This window comes from Bactrocera oleae, chromosome 2 (genome assembly GCF_042242935.1).
Source record: "Bactrocera oleae isolate idBacOlea1 chromosome 2, idBacOlea1, whole genome shotgun sequence".
Classification (NCBI taxonomy): Eukaryota; Metazoa; Arthropoda; class Insecta; order Diptera; family Tephritidae; genus Bactrocera; species Bactrocera oleae.
The window spans coordinates 71,897,567-71,916,461 of NC_091536.1; the positions used below are offsets into that span (position 1 = coordinate 71,897,567).

An 18,895-nucleotide genomic window follows, 5' to 3' on the forward strand; every position below is an offset into this window, starting at 1 on the left:
AAAGAGAACCTAGACATCCTCGTTAAACGATTCACAGATTCTTGTCGTCAAGCACTAGAGGTAGCTTGTCCATTAACGTACAGTAGGGGAAGAATTAGACCTCCTTGGTGGTCCCCAATACTTACGAACATGCAGAAAAATTGCAGGAAGCAATTCAATTTTGCCAAACTATCCCAAGAAGATATAGAGTGGGATAACTATCATAACCACCTTCGGGCATACAAAAAGAAGGTAAGAAAAGCAAAAAGAAATTCGTGGAAACCTTTTTGTAATGACATCGAAAATACGGCAGAAGTGTCCCGACTGAGAAAGATAATGACACAGTCGAAACATAGCATCGGATACCTTCAGAAGCCAGATCACAGCTGGACGGAATCCAGTAAAGAGACTCTGGGCCTACTAATGGATACTCACTTCCCAGACAGTTCCGAGAACCTCATAGGGGAGCATATAATGGAGAGTGAAGTAGGCTCAGAGTCCCCTCCGCTAGACATAGTGTCAGATGACAATGTTTATTGGGCAATAGGCAGCTTCAAGCCTTATAAAACGCCGGGACCAGACGGTTTATTCCCGGCTCAGTTACAGCAGTCCCTGAGCTACACAACAAACTGGATAACAACCATGTTTAGAGGGGCACTGAAATTGAACTATATTCCGTCGATATGAAGGGAAGTTAAGGTGATATATATCCCAAAAGCTGGCAAAAGCTCACATATTAATCCAAAGGATTTTAGACCAATTAGTCTTTCATCATTTCTTTTAAAAACGCTGGAAAGACTAATAGAAATACATATAAAAGACATACTAAACCCAAGAAAAATGGCAGTTTCGCAGCATGCGTACTCGAAGGGTAGATCCACAGAAACGGCATTAAGCTCAGTGGTAGCAGAGATTGAAAAGTCTCTGGAAATAAAAGAATACACCCTCGTAGCCTTCCTAGAGATAGAAGGTGCCTTCAACAACATCCAGGCGAAGGCCATATTGAGCGCGCTTAAAGATCTGGGCATATCTGAGCCTCTCCGGAAATTAATTGAACAGATGCTCTTGGGCAGGTCAATTATTTCAACGCTGGGAGCTTCAACGATGCACAGATCTGTCCGAAGGGGTACACCCCAAGGAGGCGTGTAATCCCCACTTCTCTGGGTCCTGACAATGAATAAAATGCTTGTGGATCTAGAAAAGAAGGGGATACATGTTGTGGCCTACGCTGATGATGTGGCAGTCTCGGTTAGGGGCAAGTTCCCGAACGCCCTCGCTAGTCTTATGCAGACCATATTAAACGAGATTAATCGATGGGCCGTATCATGCGGACTGAATTTAAATGCTAGCAAGACAGAACTAGTATTGTTCACTAAGAAACACAGTACTCCCGAAATCACGCCGCCATTTTTAAATGGCACCAGGCTAACGATAGGAGATAAAGCAAGCTACTTGGGACTAATTTTGGACAGGAAGCTTTCTTGGAAACAAAACTTGGAAGCGAGGGTAAAGAAAGCTGCTACAGCGCTTTACACATGTAAAAGAATGGTGGGGCCCAGGTGGGGACTGACACCTCGGGTGGCGCACTGGCTGTACACAGCAATTGTAAGGCCGATCATGACCTACGGGATAGTAGTATGGTGGCCAATTACAGAAAAGAAATATGCGATTAGAAGCATGGAAAGTATACAAAGAGCAGCTAGTATTTGCATCAGTGGAGCTCTCAGAACTACGCCAAGCCAGGCACTCAACATAATTTTACACTTGCTGCCAACTGATTTGTACTGCAAGTAAATGGCAGCGAAGTCAGCTCTTAGACTGAGGGAATCCTCCCTATTAGTCGCCAGCAACAAGGGGCATTCTATGATACTTAGGAAGTTCCCGTTTCTTCCCAAACCTACGGATTTTCGCAATCCTAGGGAGCTGAACCTAAATCCGGTCCTCAATATTGCCTTCCCCTCCAGAGAGGAGTGGGAAAGGGATGTGGTGGACAAGGAAGCAGGGATAAGCTTCTATACGGATGGTTCCAAGCTGGATAACCGAGTAGGCGGCGGTGTCTTCTCGGCTAAACTAGATACCAAAATCGCCTTCCGGTTACCAGACCACTGCAGTGTCTTCCAAGCAGAAGTCACTGCAATTAAAGAAAGCCTTCTTGTACTAACGAAAAGCGTAATCACAACAAGAAGTGTATTTATATATACAGACAGCCAGGCGGCTTTGAAATCTCTGATGTCTCATAGGATTTCGTCGAAGACAGTGAAGGATTGCCATGATCTTCTAACGGATCTGTCATCCTATTTCACGGTAAATCTGCAATTTGTTCCAGGACACAGTGACATCCCTGGGAACTGCGTAGCAGATGAACTAGCCAGAACAGGCACCACCCTACAACTAGATCCTGGTAAGGTGGACATAAATATGCCTCTGGCTACGTGTAGTAACCTAATCGACAAACATGTCATTAATATAGCCGAGTGTCAGTGGAATCAATCACTGACCTGCTCAACCAGCAGGCAAACGTGGCAAGAATGGAATATGAGCCGCACATGCCGACTGTTAAAATTCAAGAGGAATGATATAAGAACTCTCGTAGGAGTACTAACAGGCCACTGTCTAATAGGCAGACATGCAAGTAGACTTGGCGCGCCATATAACGACTATTGTAGAAGCTGTCAGGAAGTAGAAGAGGAGGAGACCATTAAACATCTTCTATGCGATTGCGCAGCACTATATAGGAAAAGAATCGCAACCATCGGTCGTGGGTTTCTTGACGACGTCTCGGAGGTTGCACAGATAAAACTTGTCTCACTGATGAAGTTCATCAGAAGTACGGGGTGGTTCAGAGGGGAGCCAATATAGTGAGGGGATCACAGTCCCAGTGGTATCACAATGGGCCTCCTAAAGGCCTAAGTGTGTCGAATGACAGCCACTTTACCTACCTACCTACCTACTTAGGACAACACACGTTTGTTATTAAAGCAACTAATCTTAAATAGGCAGCAGAAAAGTAAGAAGAACAAACTATGCATAGATATTTTTTGTTGGCTCATCAGAAAAGTAGTTCTGAGCGCTGACTTCGGTTTTTAATTTTAATATGATTCTATTCGAAGCTTTTAAGGGTTTAAGAAAAGTAGATTAAAATTGCTGTTTTTCTCTGCAAATGTGTTCCATATCTATATTTAACTAATTTTGTAAGAATTTTGACTGATTCCGAACTCGATTTAAATACTTATGTATCTAAAGCGATCATAACCTATTGTACTATATATCCTATATGGGCTGAAAGGCTTTTGGCCTGACTGAGAGATCGCCTCAAATCAATAATTACTTGCTGTCGATGTGTACCATACTGCATTTTATTCGGCTGAAGAGCCGGCTCACTCAGATTCAAAAAGTGGATCGCTGGAAAAAAATTTCACTGCAATGACGTGGTCCAGATGAAAACAAAACAAATTTTGAAGGCCTCGAAGCGTACCACCGAAGAACCGATATCGAAATGTTGGAGAACCGTTACAACACTCATCTTCACTCTACATGAAGCATTCTAGACAAAGTTTATGACAAAGAATAAACCTATATTTAATTTTTATGCCAAAGAATTTTTAACCCATATATGTAGTATATGTTCGTTTTATTCCATTTTATTAGTATCGAATAACAGAATATATTGTAGTCAACACGCATATTACACTTTCAAATGGAGTTACAAATACTGTTATAAGGTGCATATAAAATATTATTGACCAAGCTATTGCAAAATCATTTGAAGATTGGTCGTTGAGTCAGATCTTAATTTGTCGCGTTCTGTACGTCATCAAGTGATCGACGCACAATGCGGAAATTAACTTCATTAAAATCCAAATTGCCATTTGCGACTTTCTGCAATTTGCAAAACATTAACAGTAAAAACTTGTACAAATTAAGCCACGTTTTAGCAAGCAATTGCTTACCTGATAGCGATTAGACATCATCCATAACTCCTCATTGCCGGTATGGGTTTTGTACACCTTCATGCCGCTTACAAACTCCAGCAGTTGAGGATCTGCCGGCATTTGAACATTATACGGTTTATTTGGATTCCAGCGAGTCAACATGACTGGATTGAATGTAACACAGTAGATATTGTTTTGACTATCAATCGCCTCGGCGGCACATGAACTGCTACGTGTGGCCACCTGACGGAAAGCCAGCGGCATGGCACCTGAATTGTTCTCAAAAATTGTACGATTGCTTACGACGCTCAACGGCACTGCATACTCGTGGACAGAAGCCAATGGATGGAAGTAGAGCTGTTCGTCATCACTGGCCAAACCAAATATGCCATCCATTAGAGTGAATAACTCACCGGCAAGTGAGTGTACACCATTTTCGGGATTGGGATACATGAATCTATTCTGGATACGCCAAGCTGTATTTAACTCCGAGTCATATACAACCAAACCATGCAACGCGACATCAGTCTTGAGTGATTTATTAGCATAAAACAAAAAACCAAGAAAAATAATAAGGACACGAGTTAAGAGCAATTAATTATGTGAGCGAAAAGCTTGGAAATCAGACATCTTACGTACCATGTAGACTTGTACTTTGCTACAGCTACCTGTTGGTGGAGGATCGTTCACAGAAACTGTTGGCGTGATGAAGAGTGAAGCGGCTGCTGTGTACGTGCTTGGATCGAAACGATAACGATAGGATAAGGTATCGCTGTTTAAATCGAAGACAAGTAGCTGCGGAGAACAACGTTGAACCTGAGCGATAACGCCCGAATCAAGTACGAACAGCTGATTGCACTCCGTGATCTACAAGGTGGTAGAAAAGAAGTGAAAATATTAAACACATACACATGATCAACATGAAATTAAACTTACTGCCACACGGAATACAGAAGTAATTTTATCACAATCACTACCATTTGAATTGTGCCAACTGTAATCGGGATATGGCTGCAGGACTGGTCCATTCGCCTCATTGGCCTCAGTCACCACCGCCAAAGTGTACGGAATGCCCGTTGTGAATCTGGGTATTGTTGTAAAGACACGTGATCCCTTTTCGCCTGTGAAGTGTGTGGAAATTGGTGTGATTTTGTTATTGCTACTTAAGTTGACACATTACTTACAGTCCTGATGGACCGCCACATCGATGGGTGTTGCATTTTCTGGTGATAAATTGCCATTGTCTATTGCGTCTTGACGATCTGCTTCCGTGGCGAAGCCAAATACCATTTGTTTCCACTCATAGACTGCCTCCACCTCGAGTTGTTCAGCACTCAGTATGGCGTGTGGCATTAGAGCCAATAACAGTACAGCGAAGAATCCTCCCCACATCATGCTGATTTCGTAAGTAGAACTATTGCTGTGAAATGTAGAAAAACTAATGAACCTTATAACGATGGTCTAGTATTTATATGATGGACTGAAAGAGAACTTGAATTAATTTAATTGAAAAATATAAAATTTATTTGTACTTATTTTTAGTAGACTTACTTTACGCAGATACATTTATATATGTATGCAAACATATATATTTGTTTTGAAATAATCTCAACAGCCTACAACTAATTTATCTACAGTGAAACTCTTTCAAATTAAACATGTTATCTACAATATTTTTTATTATCATTGGTTGTTGTTATTATACACAACAATACAGGTATTTTGAAATATTAATACTCGAACTCGAGTTCGTTTCATCCCCGTGTTCGTTCGGAGGTAGGTATTGAATCTTTGAGTGGAAAATATAGCTGAACTATCTTTACAGCATATTGAACGATATTTTATATAAACTTTGAAGCTGTGTGCTTTGTAATTTGTTTAAAGCCTCATCCGCATTTTTCTAGTCTAAACTTGGAAATATATGTTTTGGGATCCGCCATTGTTGTGTTCTTAATTTATATAATTGTTTGCTTTATCTCTGACAGCGATGTTTTACTTATATGGTACAAATTTTTGGTTTTTCATTATGTGCTTGATAAATATCTGTCGGAAATGGTCTCAATCAATTGAAAGAGTGTTTGGTGTTATTGTAATACTTCGAATATTTCTTCCACAGGAATTTAAGATATTCTTAGAGATGATATATTGTTATATATAATACGTTCCTTAACTTGCGAGACGTCCATTCACCTCTGTTAGTGACGATAAAATCGAAAAAGTTGAAGAAAAGGTGCTTGAAAATAGTAGTGTTGGTATAATCTCTTATAGACCGACTCAACCCATTTCTGTTTATCTTTTGGGTATTCAGCGTGTTAATGCTAAACGCGAAGTTTCTTTGATTGGTCAAATATTTTCAACTGAGTGAGGTTTCAATGGGATTGGTCGAACAAAAATAGGTGTGTTTGATCAACAAAGTCTTAGCAACAATACTATTCCTTTTGGACAACGTAAATACTAATATTTCATTAGATTGGGGCTAAAGAGAAATGAAAATATAGAATGACGGCTCAGGAAGAATACAGCAAGAATAATATTATTATTTGTATGGGTAAAGGGTCAGAAATCTTGGAATGGGATGTTTAATGATTTTATACCTCGATATAGATGAACTCGTAGAGAAAAACCGGACTCCAGGATGATTATAGCAATTGTCGCCTATCCCCCCTTCACCCTTCTCTCTTGCACTGAATGTACTATAGACGGATTACTTCACTCTCAGTACAAACCCGCCAACGTCAGACAAAACGGACTTTTCATAAACATTTAGCCATATTTGAGTAAAACTTAAGTGATTAGATATATCCATTTGTAAGTCAGAAAAAATATTTTTTTGCTTAAAAATGTCTCTATGGAGCAGAGACCAAAATTTATTAGTAGAATAGGTGAATACAGGTAATGTCGAAAGGCCAGTAAAAAAGTTTGATTTTTGATAAAATGGTAGCTTTCCAAAAATGGACTCGTTTTTTGTGAAAAGGTTTACACTTCAAAGTGGCCTAACAAATCAATTATTATTAAAAATATTATTCTTTCGATCGCTACCAGACAAATATATCTAAAAAGGTTGTGTAAAAATTTCAAGTTGATTGGTCTAGCCGTTTCGGAGAAATTTTCCTCGCCGACTCTGAATCAATTTCATAATTTTGAATAATATTTTCAAATAGTTGAACATTTGAAATGACCACGATGAATTGACCACATAAACACATGATAGTTTCTAAGCTTATTTTCAAATAATACAATTAAGGAGATCGTGCTGAGGGTTTACACATTTTTTCGACTTATACTTCAAAAACAAAATATGCACAAAGATAAATATCTACTTAACACCATTTTATTCACAGTAACTTACGGTTATATAATATCTCAAAACAGATCACACATACTGTATATACAATCAGAAAAGTAAATAAAAACACCGCCAGACGTCAGAGCACTTTTGCCACTTGAGCAAATTCATTTATTATTTATTATACGATTAGTTGAAAATTCACAGCGTGTATAGGTTCCCCATTTGGTTCAATAAACCGGGGTCTGGTGACTGTATTAAGTAAGTGCGCGCATCACTTGCCTACAAGTTTACAGAGAGGCATGTCCTCCTACAGCATTGCTGATAAAGTACTTCCTTCTCGTCGACATATGTAACTGCTTTTATTTTCTATCTGTTATGCAATATATATATATATATATTTATTTATATATATGTTATGTATACATACATATATTATATATATACATTTTGAACACTGACACATTTAATTAGTGTACGTATTTTCCTCCCCCAAGCAACCGAGTGGCAGTCAACGTATGGGTCAACGGGAAGGACTCTCAACTACGATATTGAAAAGTTGAGCAAAATTTACAATTGCGATGGACCCGCTATTGGTGGTGGATTTGGTGCTGGTGGCAATAGTATGGGCGCCATTGCGCCCGTTCCATCGCCTGTTGCAGTCTCGGCGCCAGCGCAGCCTGCTCCTGGTCGTCCAGCAGGAAATGCAAATTTGATCGGCAGTTTTCTTGGTGGCCTTCTTAGCGGTTTGGGATCGGGCAAGAAGATTAACAATGCTGATGTGACAACGGAAATAACTAATGAGATTTAATAGCATATATTACAGAGAAACACAACGAAAGCATATTCCAAAGAGCTCAATGATCTTTACTTTACATTAGTTTAATAACTCGAATTGCGAACTCAGTATTATAATTTATTTAATACATTAATAATAAAGTAAAAAATCAAATTTAATCATATTTTTTTTTATTCAATGAATTCGCTATCTCGATTCGTCACTTTTTTTTCAAGGATAAAATTACCGAAAGATCAATAAACATTTCGCAGAATATAGCCCGTTTTTTATTTTGTTCCATAAAATACGACGGACATGATGAGTGGCTTACCATCTGAAGAAATTTAACCCGGGGCAGGCTTGTTTAAACTGCACGCGTGAAGCTAATCGACAAATAACAATTTTCCCAAATGGGTACAACCTTTTTTGTGTTTCTCAGCTGTTTGCTTACGACGTGAAAATATTGTCTGCCGATTTTTACCATGGAACAGAGAAATTGAACAACGAGTGTGCTTGAAATTTTGTGTTTCCAATAGGATCACACATTTTTAGTGTCACAAAACATTCGGCGGAGGTCGTAAAGTTGTCGAAAACTTGCTTTATGCGAGTCGTCCATCCACATCTCTTGCTTAACAACGAAAAAGTAAAGAAAAAGCGATTGATTGAAATCAACCAAAAAACTTGAATCATTTGCAAAAACGACGTCGAGTAGAGTTTGTAAGTCATGATACAAAGATGAAAGCTTCGGTTATGTTAGAAAAGTGATGCAACATTAAACCGACCGGATGATATTCACAGTTCGCAGTGGCTACATGCCGTAAAATCTATCTAACACTAAATGCGATTGCATTTGCGGACTAATAAAGTCCAAATATTAATCAGCCTAATATTTTTACACTCTCGCAACATGATGCTACAGAAAATAATATTTTTCTTCACCTAACGGTTGTTTTTATTATTTAAAACTAATCGAGTTATGTAGATATGCAGTTATAAAATGTCATTAAACGAAAACCTATAAAGTGTCATAACGAAGCACTAAAAGAACATACCAAACAATAAATTGGTATATGGGATTGCAGTAGTAAGAGAAAATTGTATGTGAGATTATCCAATCATTCCCATTATATCCTGGGAAAGTAAAACTTTGTCCTCAAGGTATTTCATTTTATGCCAAAAAATGGCGACTTCGGGCCATAATTTTTCAAGAACCTTTACACCAACTGTGTGGACTCCAGTGCATATGGCTGGTAGTTTACCGAACATACTTGTATAAGTCAATCTGAGAGGTCTAGTTTTGAAATTCGGGGCGACAATTTTTTTGATGACAGTATGCCCTTGTGCCAAAAATACGCAAAATCGAGTCAATACTTCCCGTAGCCCCCATATATCGAATATGAATATTTTCGAGCTTCCGCTTGACTTTATTCCACATTTATTGGTCAATATAAAAGAAATCTTAATAAAATTCAGAAAGAATCTCCTTCTAATAAATCTGTATGCTTTTGCCTAAAATGGATGCTACAGAGTAGTACTTCCCCAGTTTGATTTAAAGTTTTGCCTACACCTGAAGGTATCTCCTAGGCCTTGATCCTTCCAAGTAAAAGTTCTGTACACCTAAAAAACACTCTTTACTTGGGTTGCAATTAACTAAATAAATGTGCACTTTCCGTTACTTGAAATAATGAATAAAACAAATTGACAATCAAATTATATGCATGTACTTATACATATGTTAATTTTGATGAATGAATAAATTTAATAAACGACTAATTGCTTTATTACGGGTATTAAAGTGTAAAAATAATAAGCTAAATCGATTTCATATACATATGTATACTTATAAATAGATGCTACAAGATTAGAACATACAAGTATACTAGAAATAAATTTTAAAATTCGTTGCATCTGTATTGTTTAATTTAAACAAACTGAGTGAGCCTAAAGACTCAAAAGCTTATTAACTGGAGATAATGACAGCACAATGAGCAACTGATTCTTTAAAGCGTGGATAGAACTAAAGTTTCCAGGATTATAGGTCAATTATGATTTTCCATTAATACTGACTTATAATCGGATTACTTTCAAATATTCTGTTCTACAGCTTGGGCTATTAGACCCTTCCTGAATAGTATAGAGTATAAAGTATGAGTTTTTACATTCCGAGTAGATCTCGAAATCAGTTTCAAAACGAGAAAAACCAAGGAAAATAAAATCATAAAGTGGAGAAGAAGTTATTTCTTAAACAACATTAAGTTACCAGTTTAAATGAATTAAGCAAAAACTATATATGTATATATGATATATTCTGCAATTTGACGTCGAATTGGTCCAATAAGTCGGTGTAGTAACGTACTTTGATCGTTTCGCTCTGCTCTCTGCGAATAAAATTTAAGAGAAAAGAGGTAACCACATTTTGTATTAAATATTTCATTTTAATGGTTGTTTGCTTATTAAGTACTATATAATTAAAAACTCGTTCTTGCAAAACAATAAAAAAAGGGGATTTGTAAATATTTGGGCTCATTTAAAATAATTGTATGAAAACAGATGCCGGAAACTCCGCATATTGTTTTGAATAAGAAATATAACAGTTTATCTCCCTTTAGATGAACCTTATCAATAAGTGAGTCTCTAATTTATATTAGAAGATATGTACTTAATATAAACGGAAAAACCTGAAAAAAATTGTCAGAGCTATAAAGTCACACAAGGCCACCGGGACGTATATACTAACGCTCTCTGAAACCGAAAATTCTCTATGTAAATACGCACATGCATTTATTTCGCTGATAATCTTTTCATGCGACTCAATCTTACCATTCAGCCAGTTATTTTAATAATGAGTACGCATTTAGGCATTCATTGTTCCACGGAAAAAGCAAATTTTTCAGATACCCAAATTCTGAAATTAAAATTTTAACCGAAATTTCAGAAATACATCCCCAAATAATGTCTTAATTAATATTTATTACATTATTACTTGGTACTGTACTATAATATATATTGTATTTAATTTTGTTAATAAGCTCTTTTTAGAATTTTGAGGTATGCTAGAAATATATATCTTATCCTTAGATAACTAAGTAAAATACCGAATTTTATGAAAAAGCGGATAAAAAACAGAAGTGAAGTAATCATTTCCTGTCGGCAACATGTTCTAAGAAACACAAGCTGCCTTCGATTCATAATTTTCGCTTTTGATCTTTTGTCAAAAAAATTACATGTAAAAGCAACAACAAAGTTATCGAGTTGAATTCGTATAAGAGAGGATGCGGATACCTTATTAAAGTGGTATAACCGCAAACTTCTAATTGCTACAAAGTTTTGTTTTTGCATATTTTAAATTAGTTTTATTATTGTGAATGGCTGAAATGATAAATGAAAATACAAAGTTCGTTTTAGTCTTTGATTTTAAAAACTTAAGACTTGAAATCAATTATAATTGTATATAGAAAACGAAAATAAGGAGTTACTAGAACATACCAAGAAAGAATCGTAGCACGTTTGCGAATGCGTCAGAGTCATGTTAGCGCAATGTTGCACCACAATTACTGCCCGTTTGTTTGAGCATTTGGTATAGTTTGTACGATTGGCAACTTCCCAACGCTTGGGGCATCGAAGACAGCTACAATTGAAAACGGAGGTAGAGCATATTGGCTCTTTAGAAAAAGTAAATAAAAGTCTGAGCTTCCGACATTGTGTTCTGATTTTCATACGACAATATAAAAATATGACCAATATTATTAAAACGACTCACGACCTGACAGCTCCTATTTATGTGCTTTCTTCAAACCTATTAAAATTGCAAAAGCTTTATAAGACCGATTCATATTTTTCCTTAGTTCCAATATATCGTTGATATATATTTTGATTCCATCGTTCCTCCCTTTTTTGTGTCAATTCATTGCTTATAGAAATGGTTTATGACTTTATTGCTTATATTTTAAAAACTTGATATAAATTAAGAGTAAAAATAATTAGCTTTACTATGAACTAATTTAAAAAAAGTTTACTTAATAGCCGATGGAAACCTTTAAAGAAATTTTTGTTACTTACATATATCGGAAATTGTTAAGTGTTTAAGAAATAAATTTATATTTCGGTATTTTCATTACCGATATATTCAATATTTATATTTGATTTTTTTTAAGTACTGCGTTTAATTCCGAAAACGATTTAAAGACTTCTGAATCTAAAGCACCAATAAATTGACTAAACCATATATTACATAGGTTGGAAGATTTTTGGCCTGACTGAGAAAACGTGTCACAATTAAAAATCGCTTGCGTTCGATTTGAGCCACGCAACTCGCTTCCGGTACATTCAGCTTCCTTTACGACTGAGAAATTGAAAGAATTACGGTACGACTAGTCCCCTACTCACCGTATTCCGAAGACCCTGCTTCATTTTCTCTCAAGATCGAAACAAACAAATTATAGAAATGTTGGAGAACCGTTACACCTTCTCAGCCATATAGAGAAAACAATTTTAAATTGAGCTCATATTGAAGAATAAAGCTATTTTGTCGGTCAAAGAGCCGTTCTGTCATTGTTAGGCCAAATACTTCTCAACCCTTACAGTCTAATATTACAGCTTTATTAATATCCAATAACAGAATATAGTTGGAGTGCTTTTTAATGTGCTACAATTAGAAAATTTAGCATTGTGCTTACAAAAGGTATTTCCTACTTTCTGCTGGAGTTGCAAATACTGTTATAAAGTGCATATACCATATACGAATATTGTGCAGTAACTATCCATAAAAGGTTTCAACAATGTTAAAATTGTATAAGCTTTTGCAAAATCAAGTGAAGATAAGTCGTTGACTCAGATCTTGACTTGATATGGACGCATGTTGTATGTCATCAAGTGGTCGACGCAAAATGCGGAAATTAACTTCACCAAAATCCATAGTGCCTCTGGAGATTTTCTGCAAATGAGCAAAATATTGGCAATAAAACCTAATACAAATTGAGGCATACGAATCACAAGCAATTGCTTACCTGAAAACGATTCGACATCATCCATAATTCTTCTTTGCCGACATCGTTTTTGTGCACCTTCATGCCGCTTACAAATTCAATCAGTTGTCGATCTGCCGGTATTTCGATCTCATGCTTAATATTGTACGGCTTATTCGGACTCCAACGAGTCAACATGATTGGATTGAATGTAACACAGTAGAGATTCTTGTGGCTGTCCATCGCCTGGGTGGCACATGGACTGCTACGTTTGCCCACCGTTCGAAAAGCCTGAGGCATGGCATCCACACTCTCCTTAAAATTGGTACGATTGTTTATGACGCTCAACGGCACTGCATACTCGCTGACACTGGCCAGTGGATGGAAGTAGAGCTGTTCTCGATCGCTGGCCAAACCAAACATGCCATCCATTAGAATGAATTTCTCATTGGCAATTGAGTGTGTGCCATGATCGGGATCGGGATACATGAATTTATTCTCGACGCGCCAAGCAGTATTTAATTCCGAGTCATATACAACCAGACCATGAAACGTGACATCAGCCTTGAATAATTTATAAGTACACAGACAAACAAAAAAACAATGAGAAAAATAGTAAGCACACGAGTTTAGAATGAGTTAGTAGCAGGTAACTGTGTGTGTGGAAAACTTGGTAAGCCAACATCTTACGTACAATGTAGACTTGTAGTTTGCGGCAGCGTCCTTTCGGCGGTGGATCGTGCACAATAACTAATGGCGTGATGAAGAGTGAAGCGACTGCTACGTACATGCTTGATTCGAAACGATAACGATGGAATAAGGTGTCGGTGTTTAAATCGAAGACGAGTAGCTGCGGTGGACAATGTTGAACTCCGCTGATAACGCCCGAATCAAGTACGAACATTTGATTGCACTCCGTGATCTACAAGGTGGTAAAAAAGAAGTGAAAATATTATGCCCACACACATGATCAACATGAATTTCAACTTACTGCCACACGGAATACAGAAGTAATTTTATCACAATTACTGCCATGTGAATTGTGCCAACTGTAATCGGGATATGGCTGCAGGACTGGTCCATTCGGCTCATTGGCGTCAGTCACCACCGCCAAGGTGTACGGAATGCCCGTTGTGAATCTGGGTACTGTTGTAAAGACACGTGATCCCTTTACCGCTGTGAAGTGTGTGGGAAATTGGTGTGATTTCGTTATTGCTAATTAAGTTTACACATTACTTACAGTGCTGATGGGTTGCCACATCGATGGGTGTTGCGTTTTCTGGCACTAAATTGCCATTGGCTATTGCTTCTTGACGATCTGCCTCCGTAGGGAAGCCAAATACCATTTGTTTCCATTGATAGACCGTTTCTAGCTCGCGTTGTTTAACACTGAGTATGGCATGCGGTGTTAGAACCAATAAAAGTACTACGAAAAATCTTCCCAACATTATGTAAATTTCGTATGTAGAACTTTTGCTGTAAAATACAAAACGTGAGAAATTAGTATTTATGCTTTATATCAGAGCTGTTGTCTACTATTTATTTTATGCACTGGAAGAATACATGAATAAGAACTTTAAAAAGCGAAAATTATCACAATTCATCGAATAACAAAAATAACTCTTTTTAATTTTACTCATTTTCAATCTAATACGTTTTCTATATTCATACATATATTCCGTTATCGCAAGTTTTTTCTAGCGTATAAGTGACAGTGAAAGTGAATTTTAATATTTGTTTGTATTTATTTTTAGTATACTTATTTTACTTAACTATATTTATACATACAAACATTAATATTTATTCAGAAGTATACTCAAGTTTATATCTACAGTGAAACTCTTTTAAGTTGATCATGTTTTGAATTTAAAATTCTCAGCTAATACTATTATTTTATAACTATACAGTTATTTCAGAATGCTAATATATTAGGCTCTCTTAACTTTCCATACTCAAAAATTTTCAAAATAATTTTGAGGAATGCTGCCGAATGGACAGTTCTTGGGCAAATAAAATTTGAGTCGGTTTCACGGCAAAAAGTATTCAAATCTAGAATCTCGAATATTTCACTATCGTAAATTTGAGGTTGCAATTCTTTAGTAAAAACTTGTGCGGCATGTCTATTAAATACGATAAAAATTCGATAATATATCCGGAGATTTATTAGACACTTTACTATGAACCGCCTTGCGCGATGGTCTTTAAATTTTTTTTTATTTGCTTCGAAATTTTTTCAGATCCTCGTCGAGCATTTTCCTCTCTAACTGGGAACTAAGAAAAAAACTATATTTTCACGTATATTAATAAAAATATTTATTATCGCCTTCAAAATAGGCACCTGACCCTATACAAGCATGCCAACTTAATTTAATTTACCATACACTTGTTATAAGCCTCGGCTGGGGATTCAGTGAACTCAGCGAATTTTGGTTTTTCCGGTTTCGGTTCTTTTTGGAAGCATCACATTAAATTTTTCGACAGTTTCAACGTCATATTCATAAACCCACCTCATGTGTTTGATGAATGTTGGATCCTCAGCTATGCTGTGAAGGTCGCTTTTGTAAACGATTTAGGTCTTTTAGTACGAGTTTAGCATTGATACGCTTCATATCCCAAACATTAACCGAAATGTGTTGAGTCGATCCATAAGAGATGTCGAGAGCTTCTGTTATCTCTCTGATCCCAGCACGACAATTTTCAAGCACTGTCTCTTTAAGTTAAAAAATTTTGATGCTTTCGTTAAAAAAGAAGGTATTCACTTCAAATCATGCCTTGAGCTAAAAGTATGGGGGATTCTAAATACTGTCATACTTCTGTATGAAATCAGTAATTTAGCTCAACGAAAGCCGACTTGATACTATATCAGCAGGCACCACAAAAAGTATATCACCGTATCAGTTATCAGCGAAACTAAATATGGAAATACATTTTTTTAACCTCTTCTTATTTTTAGGCATTCATTTTTTATTCGATAATCTTTTCAACAATTCAGTTAAACTTTTCGGCAAAATCACTTTCACATTCAAGAAATCACTCATTTTTTTAAATTAATTTCACATGTACCTAAAATATGTATATTCATACTTATATTCGAAAATCTTCAAGCTTACACTTTTGCGTAGTAAATTCAAGAACCGGTAATCGTGGTTATGAATATTTGTTTGCAAACTTACCTCAAAAAATCTTCAACGATGTAACGGAAAGATGTAAACTAAATGGTAAGACTTATTGTTGTGTCATTTGCTGTTGACGTAATAACTTTCACCGTTTCGGAAATTTTAGGCGCGTGTTTGTGAAATGTCTTTTGAAATTTTTTAAAGAAATTGTATACTTTTGAGAGAATTGTTTTCAACAAGTGCGCTCTTAGATATGGACTGCTGTCTATTTGGAATTAACACATCTTTTTATATGTTTCTTGCTTCACAGTGAAACTTATTCATTATCAGTACTTTTAATCAATATTTTTTTAAGTTTAAGTGGATGCACGATTTTGCCTTAAGCATGTAATAAATTGTTTAACGAAAATCACTTACTATTAAATTCCGGTGATATGGGTTTAACGAGTACCAAGAAATTTAATTGAAAATCAAATTTAACTGTAATGCTATTACATACTATTCGAGATAATTAGATCACCTATAACATATTTATAGGGTATTTATGTAGAAATCTGTTAAACAGTGTATTGACTTGCGGTGTAAATATATGAAATAGATGCAATCTAAGTATGCAACCGAGGTCAACGTTTTTTTTTGTGTTTGCAGTAAATTCCAGCAATGAAAATTTTGGATAATGGCGAACAAAGTTTCAAATCGATATCTCGAAAACTGCGGGACTATTTCGCGTATATACATACAGACGTGCACGATTAAATCGACTCAGCTCGTTAAATTTGTCATTTATATAGTATACATATATATTTTTTATAGGGTCTCCGACGCTTCATTCTGGGACGTTGTTACAACATTAGATTGCGGGATATTCGAAATCCAAAAACAAAAACTAAAGTTTTTCATGCAAACACTGACCAAATTGCTACATCGTTTAAAATTAGTTATAGGATTGCCAGATTTATTATACATCTTGTACATAATGTAGTATTTAGAAATTAACTCATCCTTGTGAAATTAAATCTTCGAGTATAAAATTATAAGTTTTAATATCAGTATACAAATGAAACGCATTAACTTTTTGTAACAAGTTCATTTGGAAACATGTGTTTTCGAAATATTGAATTTTTAGTGAATCAAAATCAGTATTTTTCCAATTTTAATTCTTCTTTATTGCATACACCACTCTCTTCAGGTATTCATATGCCTTTTGATCAATGTCATGAAGATTAACAGCTTTTCTCACCTAAATTATTTTATCACATTCACTTCTTCCAAAAACCCGTTAAATGGTTTTTTAAACTGTATATATGGTATGTATGCGTTTACGAAAGCTCCAACGCAAGAGATGTTTGCGTCTGCGATTACAACGAGAAACTATTTTTCATATTCACCGGAAGATCGATACAGACGCACAAATCTTCTTCGTTTCGCAACATCAATGACGTACAGCACGTATCAACAGAAACGGCTAAGTCAACAACAACAACATAATAGACATTCCGGCCCCGTTCACCCTTCCTTATCTATGTCACACACTCGACATATGCATGAGTACTTATAAGTGGTTGCGTGTGAGTATGTGTGTGCTAATCTACGCCTTTTTCAATGAGACGCATATGCGGTTACAGGTTCGCTAAATGATTTTTCACTCTGAGCTTGTTCTAAAGCTGGATTGAGCAGTTTTTGGGCGGGTTGGTGACGGTTTTATGCGTTGTCAATATAACGTTTATTTTACGGTTGTTTGCTTTGGTCAACTGAATATAAATAAAGGAAGTACCTATTGACTGGTGTAGATGTGTTGGCTTGGGATTTTTATTTTAAAGCTTCACTGAACAGCCCAACCGACCCCCCTTAGAATAACAACCTATTACCTTTTAATGAACAATAATTTTTTTATTGTTATTAAATTAAAAATAGATTCCACATTTCTCATAATAATTGCTTCTCACTTGAGTATTAGTTTTTATTGTTTGTTTATATTTTTTACTGTTCTTATCATTAGGAAGAAATTGCTATTATTAGTAAGAAAATGCATTTCATTTTGATTAAGTAACGAGAAATTTTGCACTATTTTTGCACTTTACTCGAAATTTTTATGTATATTTGTCTGAGAATTTTCTAATTCTTATATACTAATTAAAGAGAGGGCCAGTAACAAATTTGTTTAAATATATATAGAAAAATTTCAAACCAAATTTTAGAAAATACTTTTAAATTAAGAGGATTTTAACCCTTGATGAAGAATTAGAGTTTTGAGAATTTCATATATGCTCTGTAGTTTGACCTAACCTTGAAAAGATCAAATATTCATTTTCTAATTTTCGAAAAATATGTTCAATATATATAGTATTTTTAATGACCAAGTTTTGGCATTTGAAAAACAGCCAAAATAAAATTTCGTGCGTCAAAGAAAAAAGCTGCTGTTACCAAAACGAAGACTGATAAGTATTATTCGGGTGCTGATACATCAATCACAAATCGTCCACCACGATCAATAAGCAACAACGAATGGATCCCAATAAAACCGATTTTTTGGCTTTGTATACGATGAAGGATGTCTCAAGCATTTCCCTCTGGGGTCCAAACGGCAGTATCCGTTTATATAGTATCCCGAGTATATGCCGTGTTTATGAAAACAAAGGGCAAATTTACATAAGTCGGGAATCGAATTGTTTCCGCATCCACTGTAGTTGATAAAAAAGGGATACTTATCAAACATTTTTCTTATTGTAACTGGCTAGGGTATTGCGGATTAATATTTTTTGTACTGACACCGCGTTATATATTATATATGAATACAAAAATTTTAAAGATATCACCTCATTGCAGGTTTTGGAAAATTT

At 35.9% G+C, this 18,895-nt stretch overlaps 2 protein-coding genes and 1 long non-coding RNA gene across 4 annotated transcripts; 1 reads left to right on the plus strand and 2 right to left on the minus strand.

Moving 5' to 3' along the window:
• Positions 1-3,593: 3,593 nt before the first annotated feature.
• On the minus strand, positions 3,594-5,356 carry LOC118681377 (dopaminechrome tautomerase-like). The gene is made up of 5 exons (XM_070105624.1): positions 5,096-5,356; positions 4,848-5,032; positions 4,551-4,778; positions 3,930-4,439; positions 3,594-3,858 (listed from the first exon to the last, which is right to left on the minus strand). Exons 1-5 carry the CDS (start codon positions 5,304-5,306, stop codon positions 3,769-3,771), a joined length of 1,224 nt encoding a protein of 407 aa, XP_069961725.1. The 5' UTR covers positions 5,307-5,356; the 3' UTR covers positions 3,594-3,768.
• A 1,604-nt stretch (positions 5,357-6,960) lies between these two features.
• Positions 6,961-8,154, plus strand: LOC138855754 (uncharacterized). Its single transcript, XR_011394827.1, has 2 exons — positions 6,961-7,549; positions 7,695-8,154. It is a non-coding gene; the product is annotated as an uncharacterized lncRNA (long non-coding RNA).
• A 4,398-nt stretch (positions 8,155-12,552) lies between these two features.
• Positions 12,553-17,428, minus strand: LOC106617777 (dopaminechrome tautomerase). 2 transcript variants are annotated; one of them, XM_036368084.2, is made up of 7 exons: positions 17,296-17,387; positions 16,113-16,433; positions 14,180-14,415; positions 13,931-14,115; positions 13,634-13,861; positions 12,982-13,503; positions 12,553-12,908 (listed from the first exon to the last, which is right to left on the minus strand). In XM_036368084.2, exons 3-7 carry the CDS (start codon positions 14,385-14,387, stop codon positions 12,783-12,785), a joined length of 1,269 nt encoding a protein of 422 aa, XP_036223977.2. In that variant the 5' UTR covers positions 14,388-14,415; positions 16,113-16,433; positions 17,296-17,387; the 3' UTR covers positions 12,553-12,782. The 2 variants fall into 2 exon arrangements, with proteins under 2 accessions (XP_036223977.2, XP_014090653.2); XM_014235178.3 differs by lacking the exon at positions 16,113-16,433 and having other exon boundaries at positions 17,296-17,428.
• Positions 17,429-18,895: the final 1,467 nt, after the last annotated feature.